We start from the raw sequence: 21,411 nt of genomic DNA, 5'->3' as shown, positions 1-21,411 counted from the left end.
TCTAAAGGTCATTGTCCTGCAGGGCCCTCCTGGCAAACACCCCTGGAGTCCAACAAATACAGTCACACACACACACACACACACACACACACACACACACACACACACACACACACACACACACACACACACACACACACACACACACACACACACACACACACACACACACACACACACACACACACACACACACACACACACACACACACACGGTTGTGAGGGTCGTCCATACATGGATTAAAATATAAAGGGTCTTCAGATGTAACATCCGGGACACAGAGCCCCTCAGGAGAGCTCTCAGGTAAACTCACCTGTGCAGTCATGTAGAAACTTGAAGATTTTCCTCCAAATGTTGACAGCTGACTTCCGGCTCCTCTTCTTCTTCTTCTTCTTTTATCTCTAATGACGTTTATTTGAGATTTCCCGCCACCTAGTGGACCGGAAGGCCGTTATTCTTCCGGCTTTCAACGTAAATAAACCATTCTATGAAATAAACCTTATTATTTTAATCAGTCAAATATGGGGTCATCCAAAGCTTTCAATCAAAAGATTATTTATATTTTTGGCTTTGATTTGAAAGGTTTCTTTACCTAAATCTCCAAGCACGGTGTGTTTTATTCTGGAAAACCCTCCCGGAAGTCGGTGTGTTTTATTGTGAACCCCCCTCCCCGGACGTGTGTGTGTTAGCTGTTAGCTTGACGCCGGTGCGACAGAGCTCCGGATTCTCTGCAGATAAACAGCACTTTGTTCCTCTTCCCGTCGCTAAAGCCTCTAACATGAGAGACAGGACGGTCTGACGGAGACTAGCCGACCCACCGGGGCTCCAACAGGTAACAAAAACCCTCTATATGTCCCGGTTCAAACAGTGAAGCTAAGCTAGCTCGATCACTTAAATTACCTTTATTTACCCAAATCCCGTTAAATCACGTTTTATCCTCACTTCTCCCGCACTAATCCCGTTCCCCTAGGCGTGACGTCACTCTAATAACCCGTTAATCAGCTGATCAACACATTCTCAGGTTTGGGGGATTCTTACAGCGAGCATCGCGAAGTCTCGCGAGATCAGTTTAGCTGATTTATTATCACAATAAATCCATTTGATGTCACTTTGGTGACTTGTTGTTTTTGTTGTTCTTCTTGAAAGCACCAACTGAATATTTTGTCATTTCCATTTCCTTACATTCAAACTTTAGTGTAAGTCTGAGAGAACTTCTTCCTCAGATTCAGTTTATTAACACTGATTAATACCAGTTTAAAGGTCTCATGTCGTGCTTCTCTGGTTCTGACCCGTCCCCTTGTGTTCTGTAGCTTCTGCATGTGACAGGTCTGCAGAGTCACAAACCCTCAGAGTGCACCGTGTAGAGAGTAACACTCTAACACAGAGAAGTCCTGTCTGCCCCTGAACGCCTCGTTGGAGATCTCTCTTTCTCCATTGTTTCCTTCCTGAGTACAGTGACGTGCCCTTACCCAGATGGACCAATCCGTGGAGCTCCTCACACACACACACTCTCGCAGCGGCGAAACTGTGGCGCGCTTACACTGTAGGTGCGCCCCCCATTGTAACACATAAACTCTGATGTTCCGCTGCCAGAGTTCCCGTTAGCCGGTAATTTCCGGACTACAACCGGTAAAATATGCTGAAGACCGGCAAATCTAAATCTCTCCGGTCAAAGCGTCCGGTCAAAATATATTTCCCCTTAGCGCAATACCGCATCAGTTGCGCAACTCATGTGACAGACAAGAAGAGTATGTGACAGACAAGAATAGTCCATTCTAATGTCTAACACTTAATGTGGAGAAAGAGATGTCCTGTATGGGTTGATTGTGCGTTGATCTGTTGGTAATGCCTCAGGGTTCCGGTGGGCATGTAAACAAATGCATAATGCTGCGCTATACTTTGTGGCCTCACCCGGTTGCATAGCAACAGTTATTGTTTAGGTGTCTTTTAATAAGCAGGTAGTCATATCATTAGCTAGAACTAGCTGGATCTGATCGATATGGACATAAACGCGAGTGAAGTCTAATCTGACGGGAGAGAGAGATCAGCTGCTGCTGACGAGTCCACACGCAGCTCTGCATGATCACATGCAGCGGTGAGCGGACAAAACACACTTCAGGTTAGAATATCACACGTAGCTATTTTAATGACCTCTCAAACTACCGTAACTAGTTATAGATATGTTTAGTTTTACTGTCGGGTCACTCATTACTGGATCCGCGAGCTGCTGGCATAATAGATTGCCCGATCGGGCAACCAGCAGGTGAGGCTTCATGGCCCGAGCTAAATACTAGATGGCCCCGGGCCATCGGGCAGTCCTTAATGTCGAGCCCTGTTACCGCAATAGTGGTCCGTGTAATCCAGGTGCTAACACACAAGCAGGTGAGACTCATCGTGGGAATGCTTCAAACAGACACAAAAATAAACAATAGGACCATATTATATTTAACATTTTGGATTTATCCCCCGTTTCTATTTTTTGTCTGATATTTGATTTAAAAAACATTTTTATTTTCCTTTGGAACCAGATCAAAATGCTGACTCAGGTCAGGGTTCAGGACTCATAATGCTGACTCAGGTCAGGGTTCAGGACTCATAATGCTGACTCAGGTCAGGGTTCAGGACTCATAATGCTGACTCAGGTCAGGGTTCAGGACTCATAATGCTGACGCAGGTCAGGGTTCAGGACTCATAATGCTGACTCAGGGTTCAGGACTCATAATGCTGACTCAGGTCAGGGTTCAGGACTCATAATGCTGACTCAGGGTTCAGGACTCATAATGCTGACTCAGGGTTCAGGACTCATAATGCTGACTCAGGTCAGGGTTTAGGACTCATAATGCTGACTCAGGTCAGGGTTCAGGACTCATAATACTGACTCAGGGTTCAGGACTCATAATGCTGACTCAGGGTTCAGGACTCATGATGCTGACTCAGGGTTCAGGACTCATCATGCTGACTCAGGGTTCAGGACTCATAATGCTGACTCAGGGTTCAGGACTCATGATGCTGACTCAGGGTTCAGGACTCATCATGCTGACTCAGGTCAGGGTTCAGGACTCATCATGCTGACTCAGGTCAGGGTTCAGGACTCATAATGCTGACTCAGGGTTCAGGACTCATAATGCTGACTCAGGGTTCAGGACTCATAATGCTGACTCAGGGTTCAGGACTCATAATGCTGACTCAGGGTTCAGGACTCATCATGCTGACTCAGGGTTCAGGACTCATAATGCTGACTCAGGGTTCAGGACTCATAACGCTGACTCAGGGTTCAGGACTCATAATGCTGACTCAGGGTTCAGGACTCATAATGCTGACTCAGGGTTCAGGACTCATAATGCTGACTCAGGGTTCAGGACTCATAACGCTGACTCAGGGTTCAGGACTCATAATGCTGACTCAGGGTTCAGGACTCATAATGCTGACTCAGGGTTCAGGACTCATAACGCTGACTCAGGGTTCAGGACTCATAACGCTGACTCAGGGTTCAGGACTCATAACGCTGACTCAGGGTTCAGGACTCATAATGCTGACTCAGGGTTCAGGACTCATAATGCTGACTCAGGGTTCAGGACTCATAATGCTGACTCAGGTCAGGGTTCAGGACTCATAATGCTGACTCAGGGTTCAGGACTCATAATGCTGACTCAGGGTTCAGGACTCATGATGCTGACTCAGGTCAGGGTTCAGGACTCATCATGCTGGCTCAGGGTTCAGGACTCATAATGCTAACTCAGGGTTCAGGACTCTTCATGCTGACTCAGGGTTCAGGACTCATAATGCTGACTCAGGTCAGGGTTCAGGACTCATAATGCTGACTCAGGGTTCAGGACTCATAATGCTGACTCAGGGTTCAGGACTCATAATGCTGACTCAGGGTTCAGGACTCATAATGCTGACTCAGGTCAGGGTTCAGGACTAATAATGCTGACTCAGGGTTCAGGACTCATAATGCTGACTCAGGGTTCAGGACTCATCATGCTGACTCAGGGTTCAGGACTCATCATGCTGACTCAGGTCAGGGTTCAGGACTCATAATGCTGACTCAGGGTTCAGGACTCATAATGCTGACTCAGGTCAGGGTTCAGGACTCATGATGCTGACTCAGGTCAGGGTTCAGGACTCATCATGCTGACTCAGGGTTCAGGACTCATAATGCTGACTCAGGGTTCAGGACTCATGATGCTGACTCAGGTCAGGGTTCAGGACTCATGATGCTGACTCAGGTCAGGGTTCAGGACTCATAATGCTGACTCAGGGTTCAGGACTCATCATGCTGACTCAGGTCAGGGTTCAGGACTCATAATGCTGACTCAGGGTTCAGGACTCATAATGCTGACTCAGGGTTCAGGACTCATAATGCTGACTCAGGGTTCAGGACTCATCATGCTGACTCAGGGTTCAGGACTCATAATGCTGACTCAGGGTTCAGGACTCATAATGCTGACTCAGGGTTCAGGACTCATCATGCTGACTCAGGGTTCAGGACTCATCATGCTGACTCAGGGTTCAGGACTCATAATGCTGACTCAGGGTTCAGGACTCATCATGCTGACTCAGGGTTCAGGACTCATCATGCTGACTCAGGGTTCAGGACTCATCATGCTGACTAAGGTTCAGGACTCATAATGCTGACTCAGGGTTCAGGACTCATAATGCTGACTCAGGTCAGGGTTCAGGACTCATAATGCTGACTCAGGGTTCAGGACTCATCATGCTGACTCAGGGTTCAGGACTCATAATGCTGACTCAGGTCAGGGTTCAGGACTCATCATGCTGACTCAGGGTTCAGGACTCATAACGCTGACTCAGGTCAGGGTTCAGGACTCATAACGCTGACTCAGGTCAGGGTTCAGGACTCATAATGCTGACTCAGGGTTCAGGACTCATAATGCTGACTCAGGGTTCAGGACTCATAATGCTGACTCAGGGTTCAGGACTCATCATGCTGACTCAGGGTTCAGGACTCATAATGCTGACTCAGGTCAGGGTTCAGGACTCATAATGCTGACTCAGGGTTCAGGACTCATAACGCTGACTCAGGTCAGGGTTCAGGACTCATAACGCTGACTCAGGTCCGGGTTCAGGACTCATAATGCTGACTCAGGGTTCAGGACTCATAATGCTGACTCAGGGTTCAGGACTCATAACGCTGACTCAGGTCAGGGTTCAGGACTCATAATGCTGACTCAGGTCAGGGTTCAGGACTCATAATGCTGACTCAGGGTTCAGGACTCATAACGCTGACTCAGGTCAGGGTTCAGGACTCATAACGCTGACTCAGGTCAGGGTTCAGGACTCATAATGCTGACTCAGGGTTCAGGACTCATAATGCTGACTCAGGGTTCAGGACTCATAATGCTGACTCAGGGTTCAGGACTCATAATGCTGACTCAGGGTTCAGGACTCATAATGCTGACTCAGGGTTCAGGACTCATCATGCTGACTCAGGTCAGGGTTCAGGACTCATAGTGCTGACTCAGGGTTCAGGACTCATAACGCTGACTCAGGGTTCAGGACTCATCATGCTGACTCAGGGTTCAGGACTCATAACGCTGACTCAGGGTTCAGGACTCATCATGCTGACTCAGGTCAGGGTTCAGGACTCATAGTGCTGACTCAGGGTTCAGGACTCATAACGCTGACTCAGGGTTCAGGACTCTTAATGCTGACTCAGAGTTCAGGACTCATAATGCTGACTCAGGGTTCAGGACTCATAGTGCTGACTCATGGTTCAGGACTCATAATGCTGACTCAGGGTTCAGGACTCATAATGCTGACTCAGGTCAGGGTTCAGGACTCATAATGCTGACTCAGGGTTCAGGACTCATAATGCTGACTCAGGGTTCAGGACTCATAATGCTGACTCAGGGTTCAGGACTCATAATGCTGACTCAGGGTTCAGGACTCATAATGCTGACTCAGGGTTCAGGACTCATAATGCTGACTCAGGTCAGGGTTCAGGACTCATAATGCTGACTCAGGGTTCAGGACTCATAATGCTGACTCAGGGTTCAGGACTCATAATGCTGACTCAGGTCAGGGTTCAGGACTCATAATGCTGACTCAGGGTTCAGGACTCATAATGCTGACTCAGGGTTCAGGACTCATAATGCTGACTCAGGGTTCAGGACTCATAACGCTGACTCAGGGTTCAGGACTCATCATGCTGACTCAGGTCAGGGTTCAGGACTCATAGTGCTGACTCAGGGTTCAGGACTCATAATGCTGACTCAGGGTTCAGGACTCATAATGCTGACTCAGAGTTCAGGACTCATAATGCTGACTCAGGGTTCAGGACTCATAATGCTGACTCAGGGTTCAGGACTCATAATGCTGACTCAGGGTTCAGGACTCATAATGCTGACTCAGGGTTCAGGACTCATAATGCTGACTCAGGGTTCAGGACTCATAGTGCTGACTCAGGGTTCAGGACTCATAATGCTGACTCAGGGTTCAGGACTCATAATGCTGACTCAGGGTTCAGGACTCATCATGCTGACTCAGGTCAGGGTTCAGGACTCATAATGCTGACTCAGGGTTCAGGACTCATAATGCTGACTCAGGGTTCAGGACTCATAATGCTGACTCAGGGTTCAGGACTCATAATGCTGACTCAGGGTTCAGGACTCATAATGCTGACTCAGGTCAGGGTTCAGGACTAATAATGCTGACTCAGGGTTCAGGACTCATAATGCTGACTCAGGGTTCAGGACTCATCATGCTGACTCAGGGTTCAGGACTCATCATGCTGACTCAGGTCAGGGTTCAGGACTCATAATGCTGACTCAGGGTTCAGGACTCATAATGCTGACTCAGGTCAGGGTTCAGGACTCATGATGCTGACTCAGGTCAGGGTTCAGGACTCATCATGCTGACTCAGGGTTCAGGACTCATAATGCTGACTCAGGGTTCAGGACTCATGATGCTGACTCAGGTCAGGGTTCAGGACTCATGATGCTGACTCAGGTCAGGGTTCAGGACTCATAATGCTGACTCAGGGTTCAGGACTCATGATGCTGACTCAGGTCAGGGTTCAGGACTCTTAATGCTGACTCAGGTCAGGGTTCAGGACTCATAGTGATGACTCAGGGTTCAGGACTCATAATGCTGACTCAGGGTTCAGGACTCATAATGCTGACTCAGGTCAGGGTTCAGGACTCATAATGCTGACTCAGGGTTCAGGACTCATCATGCTGACTCAGGTCAGGGTTCAGGACTCATAATGCTGACTCAGGGTTCAGGACTCATAATGCTGACTCAGGGTTCAGGACTCATAATGCTGACTCAGGGTTCAGGACTCATCATGCTGACTCAGGGTTCAGGACTCATAATGCTGACTCAGGGTTCAGGACTCATAATGCTGACTCAGGGTTCAGGACTCATCATGCTGACTCAGGGTTCAGGACTCATCATGCTGACTCAGGGTTCAGGACTCATAATGCTGACTCAGGGTTCAGGACTCATCATGCTGACTCAGGGTTCAGGACTCATCATGCTGACTCAGGGTTCAGGACTCATCATGCTGACTAAGGGTTCAGGACTCATAATGCTGACTCAGGGTTCAGGACTCATAATGCTGACTCAGGTCAGGGTTCAGGACTCATAATGCTGACTCAGGGTTCAGGACTCATCATGCTGACTCAGGGTTCAGGACTCATAATGCTGACTCAGGTCAGGGTTCAGGACTCATCATGCTGACTCAGGGTTCAGGACTCATAACGCTGACTCAGGTCAGGGTTCAGGACTCATAACGCTGACTCAGGTCAGGGTTCAGGACTCATAATGCTGACTCAGGGTTCAGGACTCATAATGCTGACTCAGGGTTCAGGACTCATAATGCTGACTCAGGGTTCAGGACTCATCATGCTGACTCAGGGTTCAGGACTCATAATGCTGACTCAGGTCAGGGTTCAGGACTCATAATGCTGACTCAGGGTTCAGGACTCATAACGCTGACTCAGGTCAGGGTTCAGGACTCATAACGCTGACTCAGGTCCGGGTTCAGGACTCATAATGCTGACTCAGGGTTCAGGACTCATAATGCTGACTCAGGGTTCAGGACTCATAACGCTGACTCAGGTCAGGGTTCAGGACTCATAATGCTGACTCAGGTCAGGGTTCAGGACTCATAATGCTGACTCAGGGTTCAGGACTCATAACGCTGACTCAGGTCAGGGTTCAGGACTCATAACGCTGACTCAGGTCAGGGTTCAGGACTCATAATGCTGACTCAGGGTTCAGGACTCATAATGCTGACTCAGGGTTCAGGACTCATAATGCTGACTCAGGGTTCAGGACTCATAATGCTGACTCAGGGTTCAGGACTCATAATGCTGACTCAGGGTTCAGGACTCATCATGCTGACTCAGGTCAGGGTTCAGGACTCATAGTGCTGACTCAGGGTTCAGGACTCATAACGCTGACTCAGGGTTCAGGACTCATCATGCTGACTCAGGGTTCAGGACTCATAACGCTGACTCAGGGTTCAGGACTCATCATGCTGACTCAGGTCAGGGTTCAGGACTCATAGTGCTGACTCAGGGTTCAGGACTCATAACGCTGACTCAGGGTTCAGGACTCTTAATGCTGACTCAGAGTTCAGGACTCATAATGCTGACTCAGGGTTCAGGACTCATAGTGCTGACTCATGGTTCAGGACTCATAATGCTGACTCAGGGTTCAGGACTCATAATGCTGACTCAGGTCAGGGTTCAGGACTCATAATGCTGACTCAGGGTTCAGGACTCATAATGCTGACTCAGGGTTCAGGACTCATAATGCTGACTCAGGGTTCAGGACTCATAATGCTGACTCAGGGTTCAGGACTCATAATGCTGACTCAGGGTTCAGGACTCATAATGCTGACTCAGGTCAGGGTTCAGGACTCATAATGCTGACTCAGGGTTCAGGACTCATAATGCTGACTCAGGGTTCAGGACTCATAATGCTGACTCAGGTCAGGGTTCAGGACTCATAATGCTGACTCAGGGTTCAGGACTCATAATGCTGACTCAGGGTTCAGGACTCATAATGCTGACTCAGGGTTCAGGACTCATAACGCTGACTCAGGGTTCAGGACTCATCATGCTGACTCAGGTCAGGGTTCAGGACTCATAGTGCTGACTCAGGGTTCAGGACTCATAATGCTGACTCAGGGTTCAGGACTCATAATGCTGACTCAGAGTTCAGGACTCATAATGCTGACTCAGGGTTCAGGACTCATAATGCTGACTCAGGGTTCAGGACTCATAATGCTGACTCATGGTTCAGGACTCATAATGCTGACTCAGGGTTCAGGACTCATAATGCTGACTCAGGTCAGGGTTCAGGACTCATAATGCTGACTCAGGGTTCAGGACTCATAATGCTGACTCAGGGTTCAGGACTCATAATGCTGACTCAGGGTTCAGGACTCATAATGCTGACTCAGGGTTCAGGACTCATAATGCTGACTCAGGGTTCAGGACTCATAGTGCTGACTCAGGGTTCAGGACTCATAATGCTGACTCAGGGTTCAGGACTCATAATGCTGACTCAGGGTTCAGGACTCATCATGCTGACTCAGGTCAGGGTTCAGGACTCATAATGCTGACTCAGGGTTCAGGACTCATAATGCTGACTCAGGGTTCAGGACTCATAATGCTGACTCAGGGTTCAGGACTCATAATGCTGACTCAGGGTTCAGGACTCATAATGCTGACTCAGGGTTCAGGACTCATAACGCTGACTCAGGTCAGGGTTCAGGACTCATAATGCTGACTCAGGCTTCAGGACTCATAATGCTGACTCATGACAGCGATGCTAACTCTCTCTCTCTCTCTCTGTTAGTGATGCTAACTCGCCCGCTGAATGAGAGCGCTGGCAGGGGGCGGGGCCTGGTGGAGGTGACTCCGCCTCCTGCTCTCCCATTGGCTGATGAGGTCACAAATGAGACACGAACAGGTGGGTTCATTTCATATTTATTATGAGCATATTGTTAATTATTTAACTCCTTTCTACTCTTCACTCGACGAGTGTGTTATTATTTTATGGTGTATTCTCTGTACATTTTATTAAACAGTTGATTTCCTATTTTTACAGTTTCTCCTGCAGGAGTTTTCCCTCCGGCGCCCTGGAGCTCCTCTTCCTCCTCCTCTCCTCGTCCCCTAACTCCTCCCTCCTTCCTCTCCTCTCCTCGTCCCCTGACTCCTCCCTTCTTCCTCTCCTCTCCTCGTCCCCTAGCTCCTCCCTCCTTCCTCTCCTCTGCTCGTCCCCTGACTCCTCCCTCCTTCCTCTCCTCTCCTCGTCCCCTGACTCCTCCCTTCTTCCTCTCCTCTCCTCGTCCCCTAGCTCCTCCCTCCTTCCTCTCCTCTGCTCGTCCCCTGACTCCTCCCTCCTTCCTCTCCTCTCCTCGTCCCCTGACTCCGTCGTTTACTCAATCTTCTCCTGCCCCTTCCCCTGTAGCTCCTCCCCATGTAGCCCCTCCCACAGTAGCCATTCTTCCAGTAGTAGCCCCTCCCATATTAGCTCCTCCCCGTGTAGCTCCTCCCCCCTGCTCTTGCTCCTCCCTCCTCCCTCGTCTCCTCTCTGCTCACAGGATGGAGGTGCGGCGCCTCCTCAGAGGAGCGATGGCGTCTCTGGGCCGGAGGCTCGACTCTCTGGAGCGGAAGAGGAGGCGGAGCCTTAGGAGAGAAGAGGGAATAGCCTCTTCATGTAGCCCCGCCTCCTCAGGGGCTTCCTTGTATAGTCCTGCCTCCTCGTGTAGCCCCGCCTCCTCCGGTAGACCCGCCTCAGGGGCTTCATTGTGTAGCCCCGCCCACCTACTAACTGTGGCCTCATCAGGCACTGAAGAAGAGAGGATGAGAGGCAAAGAGGGAGGAGACTCCTCATTTAGCCCCGCCTCCTCAGGGGCCTCCTTGTGTAGCCCCGCCTCCTCAGGGGCTTCATTGTGTAGCCCCGCCCACCTACTAACTGTGGCTTCATCAGGCACTGAGGAGGCCCCACCCCTCTATTCTCAGAGCCAATCAGAAGAGAGGAGGAGAGGCAAAGAGGGAGGAGCCTCCTCCTTTAGCGCCGCCTCCTCAGGGGCCTCCTTGTGTAGCCCCACCCACCTGGGTCTCTCCTCTCTAAGCCAATCAGAAGAGAGGAGGAGGAGCCAATTAAAGGAGGAGGAGCTGAGAGGTAGGAAGAGGAAGAACCACCACAGAGGAAGAGAAGAGGAGGAAAAGGAGCAAGCTGGGAGATTTGTTGGTCGCATGGCGGTCTTCTTCAGAGGAGAAGAGCCAATCATGTTGCACAAATTCAACCAAAGGAAACACAGAAGGAGAGAGGAGGGAGAAACCGACCAATCACAGAAGGCCGTCAGTGTCGTCAGGCAGAATGGATTCAGAGCGCCGCCACACAGGTGCTTTTTATTATTTATTGTTCACGTTTAGATCACACGATTAAATCACATGTTTAAATCACACGTTTAAATCACACGTTTAAATCACACGTTTAAATCACACGTTTAAATCACATGAGGTCACAAAGAGCTGATCCTCAGATATCTGCTTAAAACAAACAATCAAAACACTCAAAACACTCAAAACACTCAAAACACTCAAAACACTTTAAACACACAAAACAGCTGATTTATATAAATAAACATTTCTCCTTTCCTCCTCAGCTCCTATTCCCAGCAATGTTTGCACGTCCTGCCGTCAACCCACCGCCAATCAGCGGCGCCGAACATCTCTTCAGGCCAATCAGAAGCCCTGAACATCTCTTCAGGCCAATGGCGTTTCTCTGACCTCACTTCCTTCTCCTCCAATCACGGCGTTCTGCACATATGGAGCTTATACTCCTCCTCTTCCTCTTCCGATTTTAGATCCGCCCCCATGCTGCGGCTGTCAGCGGTTTCCGTGGAGACGCTGTCAGAGTTTGTTAGGGGCGGGGCTTATGGGAGCCCTCAGCGGTGCCTGAAGGACTGGACGGCCCCGCCCTCTCTGGGATCTGATCACTGGTTGGTCCATTCAAACTCATTCATATATATACTGTTTATAGTATAATCTAATAATTAATGTTTGTTTTGTTGTTATATTGACTCTTTATAGTTATTATAGTTAATAATGTGATGTTTTAATGTCTCTGCAGTTACATGAGAAAGCCTACACCCAGGTAAGCTCAATAAATAAACCAGATGAAATGTACTAATGATTGAACTACAACTAAAATGTACTTCTTAGTTCATACTTCGTTGAAAGATAATATTAAGGCATCTTTTTAAAGGTTTTTATTAGTTTATGTTTTAATGTTCCCAATCCTTTAAAAGTATTTCTGTGTTCTGCAGCCAACACTTTTCTGCCCGGCGACATCAGAAGCAGCGAGCAGCGAGCAGCTCTTGGAGCCTGCTCCTCCCCCGGCGACGGGATAAGCCCCTCCCCCTTTGTTCAGCCAATGGACTGCCTGCTCCGCTCGCCATCGACCAATCAGCAGCGAGCCCCGGCTTCCTCCAGGTGCTTCTGTCGTTTCAAGAGACTTTAACCTGTTTGCCCCTGAGCCTGTTTTCCAGCGTGACTTGAGACCCCCCCTTGATAGATAAATGTAGTTATAATGAAGCCAGCTGCGATGGATCATTGATCCACCAAGCATACTTGCCAACCCTCCCGATTTCATTGCCCCCTCCTGGTTTCCTCCCGGGGTCATATTTCTCCCGATTTCTGACATCATCAGATTTACTCAGGACTGTTTCCACTCAGACTTTAATACAGCTACACCATTGTTTGGTTTCCATGGTAACACGTCTCTTTAGCAGCGCGCAACTGAAAGTCTGAGAGGGTGAGGAAGATAGTCACAGAAAACAGAACAAGAATCGACAACTACTCTACTCTCTGCTCACTCCTTTCCTGTAAAATACAGGTCCAGCCCACACATCTGCTCCATGGTGCTACAGGCCGCACTTACAGCTACAATAAGCATGTTAATCTAATACAGCTCCGGCGATCCCCCACCCCCTTCATTCAAACGTTATTAACGTGCCTAAACTCAGTAATTCACTAAAAATATTTATATTGGAATGGAGCCTCGTCCCGCAGCATGAAGGTGTTCTTATCCCGCTTATCACACGGCCACATTCTCAACAAAGTAACGACATGACTCCCAATATTAATTGAAATGCTTTTATGGATTTAGAAAATGTTTTTATTGATTTAAAAAATAGTTGTGTTGATTTAAATTGACATGCATCCGCTAAGAAAAATAGTCCGTTGTTACCGTTTTTTAAACAGTCTGAATGAAACGGCAGCTCTCAGCTGTGTGTTTACACACTCCTTTCCTGTACAATACAGGTCCAGCCAGGCAAAGCAGTGCACTTCTCTTTCCCGCGTGGCAGACCATGGGGCTGGGTCAGCCACTAACACATTCATATTTCTCTTCTCAAAAAGAGAAATATGAACGTTAGTTTTTAACTGAAATGATCAAATAAAGTCAACATTTCACTGTGTTTACAAACATTGACCATAGCGTTCACCAGCCCCGCCCCCCTATGCCTATGTATGTTGAGAACTCTTTGTTTTAAACTCATTTTAAAGAATTCAATGTGGCATCTGCTATAACGGGGTGAATGTATGATATTACTTAATAATACAATACATTCTAATATATGATAATTACATTTTAATTGTATTAATTTCTTATTTCATAGAAACGTATCAAACATGTAATTAAAGAATGGTGATATACACAGTGATAGATGGGACTAACGTTTATAATAAATAGCCTAGTATTTATCCATATTCATAATAATATTTTAAAAAACTATTTTTAATGTAAAAGGTTCATAAAATAAAAACTCAACACTGCAAGTGACACTCAGTTGACTTCCACTGTATGTTCAACTGCTAAAATCGTTACTGATAGAAAAGGGCCTCTACCTAATCACCTTAAAGAGCCTGTGACACGAGTTTCCCCCATCATCCAAACCCATCAATCAGAGTAAATATTGTCCCCTTGAAAACCGTTACTGAACTGATTTTGGATATTTGTACTTTGATAACCATTAATCTGCCCTTCAATGTCGACCATTTCCTGGATCCTCTCGGGGATTCTTCAAGTCCCGCCAAATTATGTGTGACGTCAATGCGGGCACAGCGCTCCAGCTGCACCGTTCAGGATCCCAGCATCTGCATGTAAACGCACGATGGCGCACACAGCAGCAAGCTCAGACAGCGATGACAGTTTAATTTTGAACGTGTCTGAGAGCTCATATGAGGCTGAAGGATCGCTTTATTTTGTATCTGTTAGAAGTTTAGGAATTAGGTGCGTCAATATGGGCGATCATACGGTCATGTAGCCGGTGGTGGACTGGGACTAAACATCAGCCCGGGACTCTCGACCGGCCCACTTCGGTACCACTAGTACACTGTCAACGGGGGGAGTGGGGGATGTGCTAGTGACTTATCCGACCGGCCCACTTCGGTACCGGCCCATCGGGACCGTCCCCACTGCACCCAGCCCAGCCCACGTAAACTGTCAACGGGGGGAGCCTCGCTGCGGGGAAACGGTGGACCTAGTGTCCCGATCAGAATAATAATAATAATAATAATAATCCGTGCATTTGATCCATTAGTTTCCCCACATTGTGGTAAAAAAACACACGTTTAATCCATGTTGGTGTACTACTACTACAAAAAGCATCGGTTTGTTTTCTCATCAGGAAATGCAGACCGGCTCAAACAAAAGATTTTTAAATCATCATCCTCACGATCATTTAATGTTTCATATGTTCGCCGAATTGACATGAAAGCACTAATAAATGTAGTTTCATCCACTTGAGTTTACAAAAATAATCGATTTGTTTTTATATCACATCCGACGGGAGGAAATTCAGCAGCTCTCACTACCGATCTGTAATCCTAATTTAATCATCATCTTCACCACGATCATTTATGTTTATGTTCCCCGAATTGACATGAAAGCACTGAGAAATATGAATATACTGTAGTCAACTTCATTCAAACGTTATGAACGTGCCTAAACTCAGTAATTCACCATTTCTACGCATGACAACACACTTTGTCCGTGTTTGGCTCTCTCGCCGCACAGTGAAGCGTTCCCGCATTGACGTCACTTCCGGCTTCCCCCAAAACTTCAAAATGAGTCGAAGGAATTTTCCCGCGATGTTCGAAATTATTGATATTTATCGGAACGGTATCGCACCTTCTTTTTTAAACTGACGGTTCGAGATGACTAGTAGCCCAATATCTCATTGCACAACAGCTGCTGGGAGGCTGTCACAGGCTCTTTAAATAACACACATCTTTCCCTCATATATTTGTAGAAAGGCCGGAAATTGAATTAAATCGGAAAAATATTTAATTGTGCTTTTTTTTTTTTTGTGCCCTGTAACATCAGAGACCTGTAACATCAGTGACCTGTAACATCAGTGACCTGTAACATCAGTGACCTGTAACATCAGAGACCTGTAACATCAGAGACCTGTAACATCAGAGACCTGTAACATCTGAGACCTGTAACATCAGAGACCTGTAACATCAGTGACCTGTAACATCAGTGACCTGTAACATCAGAGACCTGTAACATCAGAGACCTGTAACATCAGAGACCTGTAACATCTGAGACCTGTAACATCTGAGACCTGTAACATCAGAGACCTGTAACATCAGTGACCTGTAACATCAGTGACCTGTAACATCAGAGACCTGTAACATCAGAGACCTGTAACATCTGAGACCTGTAACATCAGAGACCTGTAACATCTGAGACCTGTAACATCTGAGACCTGTAACATCTGAGACCTGTAACATCAGAGACCTGTAACATCAGTGACCTGTAACATCTGAGACCTGTAACATCAGAGACCTGTAACATCTGAGACCTGTAACATCTGAGACCTGTAACATCAGTGACCTGTAACATCAGAGACCTGTAACATCTGAGACCTGTAACATCTGAGACCTGTAACATCAGTGACCTGTAACATCTGAGACCTGTAACATCAGAGACCTGTAACATCTGAGACCTGTAACATCAGAGACCTGTAACATCTGAGACCTGTAACATCAGAGACCTGTAACATCTGAGACCTGTAACATCTGAGACCTGTAACATCAGAGACCTGTAACATCAGTGACCTGTAACATCTGAGACCTGTAACATCAGAGACCTGTAACATCTGAGACCTGTAACATCTGAGACCTGTAACATCAGTGACCTGTAACATCAGAGACCTGTAACATCTGAGACCTGTAACATCTGAGACCTGTAACATCAGAGACCTGTAACATCAGTGACCTGTAACATCAGAGACCTGTAACATCATTGACCTGTAAGACCTGTAACATCTGATACCTGTAACATCTGAGACCTGTAACATCAGAGACCTGTAAGACCTGTAACATCTGATACCTGTAACATCTGAGACCTGTAACATCTGAGACCTGTAACATCTGAGACCTGTAACATCAGAGACCTGTAACACCAGAGACCTGTAACATCTGAGACCTGTAACATCAGAGACCTGTAACATCAGAGACCTGTAACATCTGAGACCTGTAACATCAGAGACCTGTAACATCAGAGACCTGTAAGACCTGTAACATCTGAGACCTGTAACATCAGAGACCTGTAACATCAGTGACCTGTAACATCAGTGACCTGTAACATCAGTGACCTGTAACATCAGTGACCTGTAACATCAGAGACCTGTAACATCAGTGACCTGTAACATCAGTGACCTGTAACATCAGTGACCTGTAACATCAGAGACCTGTAACATCTGAGACCTGTAACATCAGAGACCTGTAACATCAGAGACCTGTAACATCAGTGACCTGTAAGACCTGTAACATCAGAGACCTGTAACATCAGTGACCTGTAACATCAGTGACCTGTAACATCAGAGACCTGTAACATCTGAGACCTGTAACATCAGAGACCTGTAACATCAGAGACCTGTAACATCAGTGACCTGTAAGACCTGTAACATCAGAGACCTGTAACATCTGAGACCTGTAACATCAGAGACCTGTAACATCAGAGACCTGTAACATCAGAGACCTGTAACACCAGAGACCTGTAACATCTGAGACCTGTAACATCTGAGACCTGTAACATCAGAGACCTGTAAGACCTGTAACATCTGAGACCTGTAACATCAGAGACCTGTAACACCAGAGACCTGTAACATCTGAGACCTGTAACATCAGAGACCTGTAACATCAGAGACCTGTAACATCTGAGACCTGTAACATCTGAGACCTGTAACATCAGAGACCTGTAACATCAGAGACCTGTAAGACCTGTAACATCTGAGACCTGTAACATCTGAGACCTGTAACATCAGAGACCTGTAACATCAGAGACCTGTAAGACCTGTAACATCAGAGACCTGTAACATCTGAGACCTGTAACATCTGAGACCTGTACCATCAAAGACCTGTAACATCAGAGACCTGTAACATCAGAGACCTGTAACATCAGAGACCTGTACCATCAGAGACCTGTAACATCAGAGACCTGTAACATCTGAGACCTGTAACATCAGAGACCTGTAACATCAGAGACCTGTAACATCTGAGACCTGTAACATCAGAGACCTGTAACATCAGAGACCTGTAACATCTGAGACCTGTAACATCAGAGACCTGTAACATCAGAGACCTGTAACATCTGAGACCTGTAACATCAGAGACCTGTAACATCAGTGACCTGTAACATCTGAGACCTGTATCGTCAGAGACCTGTATCATCAGAGACCTGTAACATCTGATACCTGTAACATCTGAGACCTGTATCGTCAGAGACCTGTAACATCAGAGACCTGTAACATCTGATACCTGTAACATCTGAGACCTGTAACATCAGAGACCTGTAACATCAGAGACCTGTAACATCTGAGACCTGTAACATCAGAGACCTGTAACATCAGAGACCTGTAACATCTGAGACCTGTAACATCAGAGACCTGTAACATCTGAGACCTGTAACATCTGCCTAGAAAGGGTTCAATAGGAGCCCTTTAAAACCTCAGAAACACTGATCCTCCTCTTCTCTCCTCAGAAACGAGTCTCTCAGATCAGGATCAGACGCGCCTCGCCACGAGACACTCTGCTCACTCCCATGGGTCTGCCCAGGGTCAAAAGGTGAGGGGGGACAGGTGAGAGGGGGACAGGTGAGAGGGGGACAGGTGAGAGGGGGACAGGTGAGAGGGGACAGGTGAGAGAGGGGACACGTGAGGGGGGACAGGTGAGAGGGGGGACAGGTGAGAGGGGGGACAGGTGAGAGGGGGACAGGTGAGAGGGGGACAGGTGAGAGTGGGACAGGTGAGAGGGGGACAGGTGAGAGGGGACAGGTGAGAGGGGACACAGGTGAGAGGGGGGACAGGTGAGAGGGGACAGGTGAGGGGGGACATGTGAGAGGGGACAGGTGAGAGGGGGGACACAGTTTCCTCAGGTAAGGGGACTGGGTAAATATAAACTGAGTTCATTAATAACAACATTTTATTTCTTCAGGTTGAAGAAGAAAGAGTTCAGTCTGGAGGAGATCTACACCAACAAGAACTACAAATCCCCCTCAACCAACAGGTAAGAACTACAAACACCCACCTTAACACCAGAGACACAAACTACGTCCCAGCATGCATCTGTGTGGCCCTGCAGGAGTCTGGAGACGATCTTCGAGGAGCCGCGGGAGAAGGACGGAGCGCTGCTGCTGATTGGCCAGCAGAGGAGGCGCAGGCTTCTCCTCTTTCCTGATTACACTCAGCCCCGGAAGAGGAAGAGGCAGCAAGGTACTCTGGGAAATGTGGTTCTCTTACATGTTTCTGCACATTTCTGTATAGAAAAACACTGCAGATAAAAATGTGTGTAAAAGTTCCCGAAATAAACTGGGCTGTGTTTTAGGGGCGGGACTTCCTGTTCCCTTGGTGCCCAGGAAGCGGCTGGCAGCTCGTCGTCATGGTAACGGCGGAGACGAGGAGGCGGAGTCTGACGTGAAGCTGGTTCAGCGACTGAGCGCGCTCGAAGACTTCCTGACACAACAGGGCCTGGAGGTGTGACATCACTTCCTCTCAGCACACAAAGCTGCTAGCACGCTGCTAACGCTAAATTACCATGGAGACAACGCTGCGTTACCATGGAGACACTGCTGCGTTGCCGTGGAGACAACGCTACGTTAACATGGAGACAGTGCTGCGTTGCCGTGGAGACGCCGCTACGTTGCTGTGGAGACACGGCTGCGTTACCGTGGAGACAATGCTGCGTTACCGTGGAGACACTGCTACGTTACATTGGAGACACTGCTGCGTTGCCGTAGAAACGCTGTTTGACGTGTTCTTTTGGACAATTTAATCTTTTTAAAATGTGAAATATTTAATATTTGTAAAGTTTCTGACCTGAAGCTCAGCGTCAGATCATCATAAACATCATGAGAGATATTATTAATAATAAAGGTCTTTATAAAACATACTGTAATCACTGGTTTTAAGTTATAATCACATGTTTCATTATACGATATACATAGCAGTGGGAGTGGAAGCAGGGGGGCTGTGATGGGGTCAAAGGTCATATAGGGGTTAGGGTAAGGAGGTCCAGATGGGTGGGAGGGAGACTCCTGGTTCTAGTCCTGGTTCTAGACTCCTAGTTCTAGACTCCTAGTTCTAGACTCCTGGTGCTAGAATCCTGGTTCCTGGTTCTAGACTCCTGGTGCTAGACTCCTAGTTCTAGACTCCTGGTGCTAGACTCCTGGTGCTTGACTCATGGTGCTAGACTCCTGGTTCTAGACTCCTAGTTCTAGACTCCTGGTTCTAGACTCCTGGTTCCTAGTGCTAGACTCCTGGTACTAGACTCCTGGTACTAGACTCCTAGTTCTAGACTCCTAGTTCTAGACTCCTGGTGCTAGACTCCTGGTTATAGACTCCTGGTGCTAGACTCCTGGTGCTAGACTCCTGGTACTAGACTCCTAGTTCTAGACTCCTGGAGCTAGACTCCTGGTTCTAGACTCCTGGTTCTAGACTCCTGGTACTAGACTCCTGGTGCTAGACTCCTGGTACTAGACTCCTGGTACTTGACTCCTAGTTCTAGACTCCTGGTGCTAGACTCCTGGTTATAGAGTCCTGGTACTAGACTCCTAGTTCTAGACTCCTGGTTCTAGACTCCTGGTTCCTAGTGCTAGACTCCTGGTACTAGACTCCTGGTACTAGACTCCTAGTTCTAGACTCCTAGTTCTAGACTCCTGGTGCTAGACTCCTGGTTATAGACTCCTGGTGCTAGACTCCTGGTGCTAGACTCCTGGTACTAGACTCCTAGTTCTAGACTCCTGGAGCTAGACTCCTGGTTCTAGACTCCTGGTTCTAGACTCCTGGTACTAGACTCCTGGTGCTAGACTCCTGGTACTAGACTCCTGGTACTTGACTCCTAGTTCTAGACTCCTGGTGCTAGACTCCTGGTTATAGAGTCCTGGTGCTAGACTCCTGGTACTAGACTCCTAGTTCTAGACTCCTGGTACTAGACTCCTGGTTCTAGACTCCTGGTTCTCGACTCCTGGTACTAGACTCCTGGTGTTAGACTCCTGGTTCTAGACTCCTGGTTCTAGATTCCTGGTGCTAGGATCCTGGTGCTAGACTCCTGGTGCTAGACTCCTGGTTCTAGACTCCTGGTTCCTGGTACTAGACTCCTGGTGCTAGACTCCTGTTGCTAGACTCCTGGTTCCTGGTACTAGACTCCTGGTACTAGGCTCCTGGTTCTAGGCTCATAGTACTAGACTCCTGGTTCTAGACTCCTGGTTCCTGGTACTAGGCTCCTGGTACTAGACTCCTGGTAATAGATTCCTGGTTCTAGACTCCTGGTACTAGACTCCTGGTGCTAGACTCCTGGTTCCTGGTTCTAGACTCCTGGTTCCTGGTTCTAGACTCATGGTGCTAGACTCCTGGTTCCTGGTTCTAGACTCCTGGTTCCTGGTTCTAGACTCCTGGTGCTAGACTCCTGGTCCTAGACCGCTAGGACGGTTCACAGCAGAGAACACATGTCACTGTGTGCTCTGCATGTGAGAACGTTAAAGAGGGTTTCATCCTCCAATTCTTAGGGTAACCCTAACCCTAATTCTTCTATTCTATTTACATGTATATAGACTATTTTTTATTTGTATTTTATTATATATGTTGCTTTGTTGGAGGAGCTCAGCTCAGAAGAATGTCATGCCATCTCTCCACTGAAGCTGCTGAGCATCTGATGATAACGGCCCGTCTACACAGCAGCGTTAAAAAAATCTTCCAACGCTTCTGCCCATTCATTTTGAATGCGGTGACGTCACTTTGCCTCACTTTTCGCCAAACTTTTTTCGGAAGCAAAGCGGAGATTTCCAGGCATCTCTGGATTCAAAAGTTGAGCAATGTTCAACTTTTGAATCTTCTGAAGCTTTCGGTGGAA

General features: G+C 47.6%; 1 protein-coding gene across 1 annotated transcript; it reads left to right on the top strand.

Annotated features, from left to right (window-relative positions):
* Positions 1-415: 415 nt before the first annotated feature.
* LOC307025869 (uncharacterized protein) lies at positions 416-19,450 on the top strand. Its single transcript, XM_079660824.1, has 10 exons — positions 416-833; positions 9,836-9,949; positions 10,088-11,390; positions 11,655-11,990; positions 12,122-12,145; positions 12,318-12,483; positions 18,047-18,129; positions 18,499-18,570; positions 18,646-18,776; positions 18,889-19,450. The coding sequence occupies exons 2-10, from the start codon at positions 9,838-9,840 to the stop codon at positions 19,041-19,043; spliced, it is 2,382 nt and encodes a 793-aa protein (XP_079516950.1). The 5' UTR covers positions 416-833; positions 9,836-9,837; the 3' UTR covers positions 19,044-19,450.
* The last annotated feature ends 1,961 nt before the right edge of the window (positions 19,451-21,411 follow it).

Source organism: Notothenia rossii (assembly GCF_949606895.1).
Source record: "Notothenia rossii genome assembly, chromosome: 11".
NCBI classification, from domain to species: Eukaryota; Metazoa; Chordata; class Actinopteri; order Perciformes; family Nototheniidae; genus Notothenia; species Notothenia rossii.
Note: the sequence above shows the minus strand (reverse complement) of the source record. Positions and strands in the feature narration are given on the sequence as shown.

Coding starts and splice junctions, on each gene's coding strand:
- LOC307025869 (XM_079660824.1), top strand. CDS start 9,838: ATGCTAACTCGCCCGCTGAATGAGAGCGCTGGCAGGGGGCGGGGCCTG. Junction 9,950..10,087: donor CACAAATGAGACACGAACAG/GTGGGTTCATTT, acceptor CTATTTTTACAG/TTTCTCCTGCAGGAGTTTTC. Junction 18,777..18,888: donor GAAGAGGAAGAGGCAGCAAG/GTACTCTGGGAA, acceptor GCTGTGTTTTAG/GGGCGGGACTTCCTGTTCCC.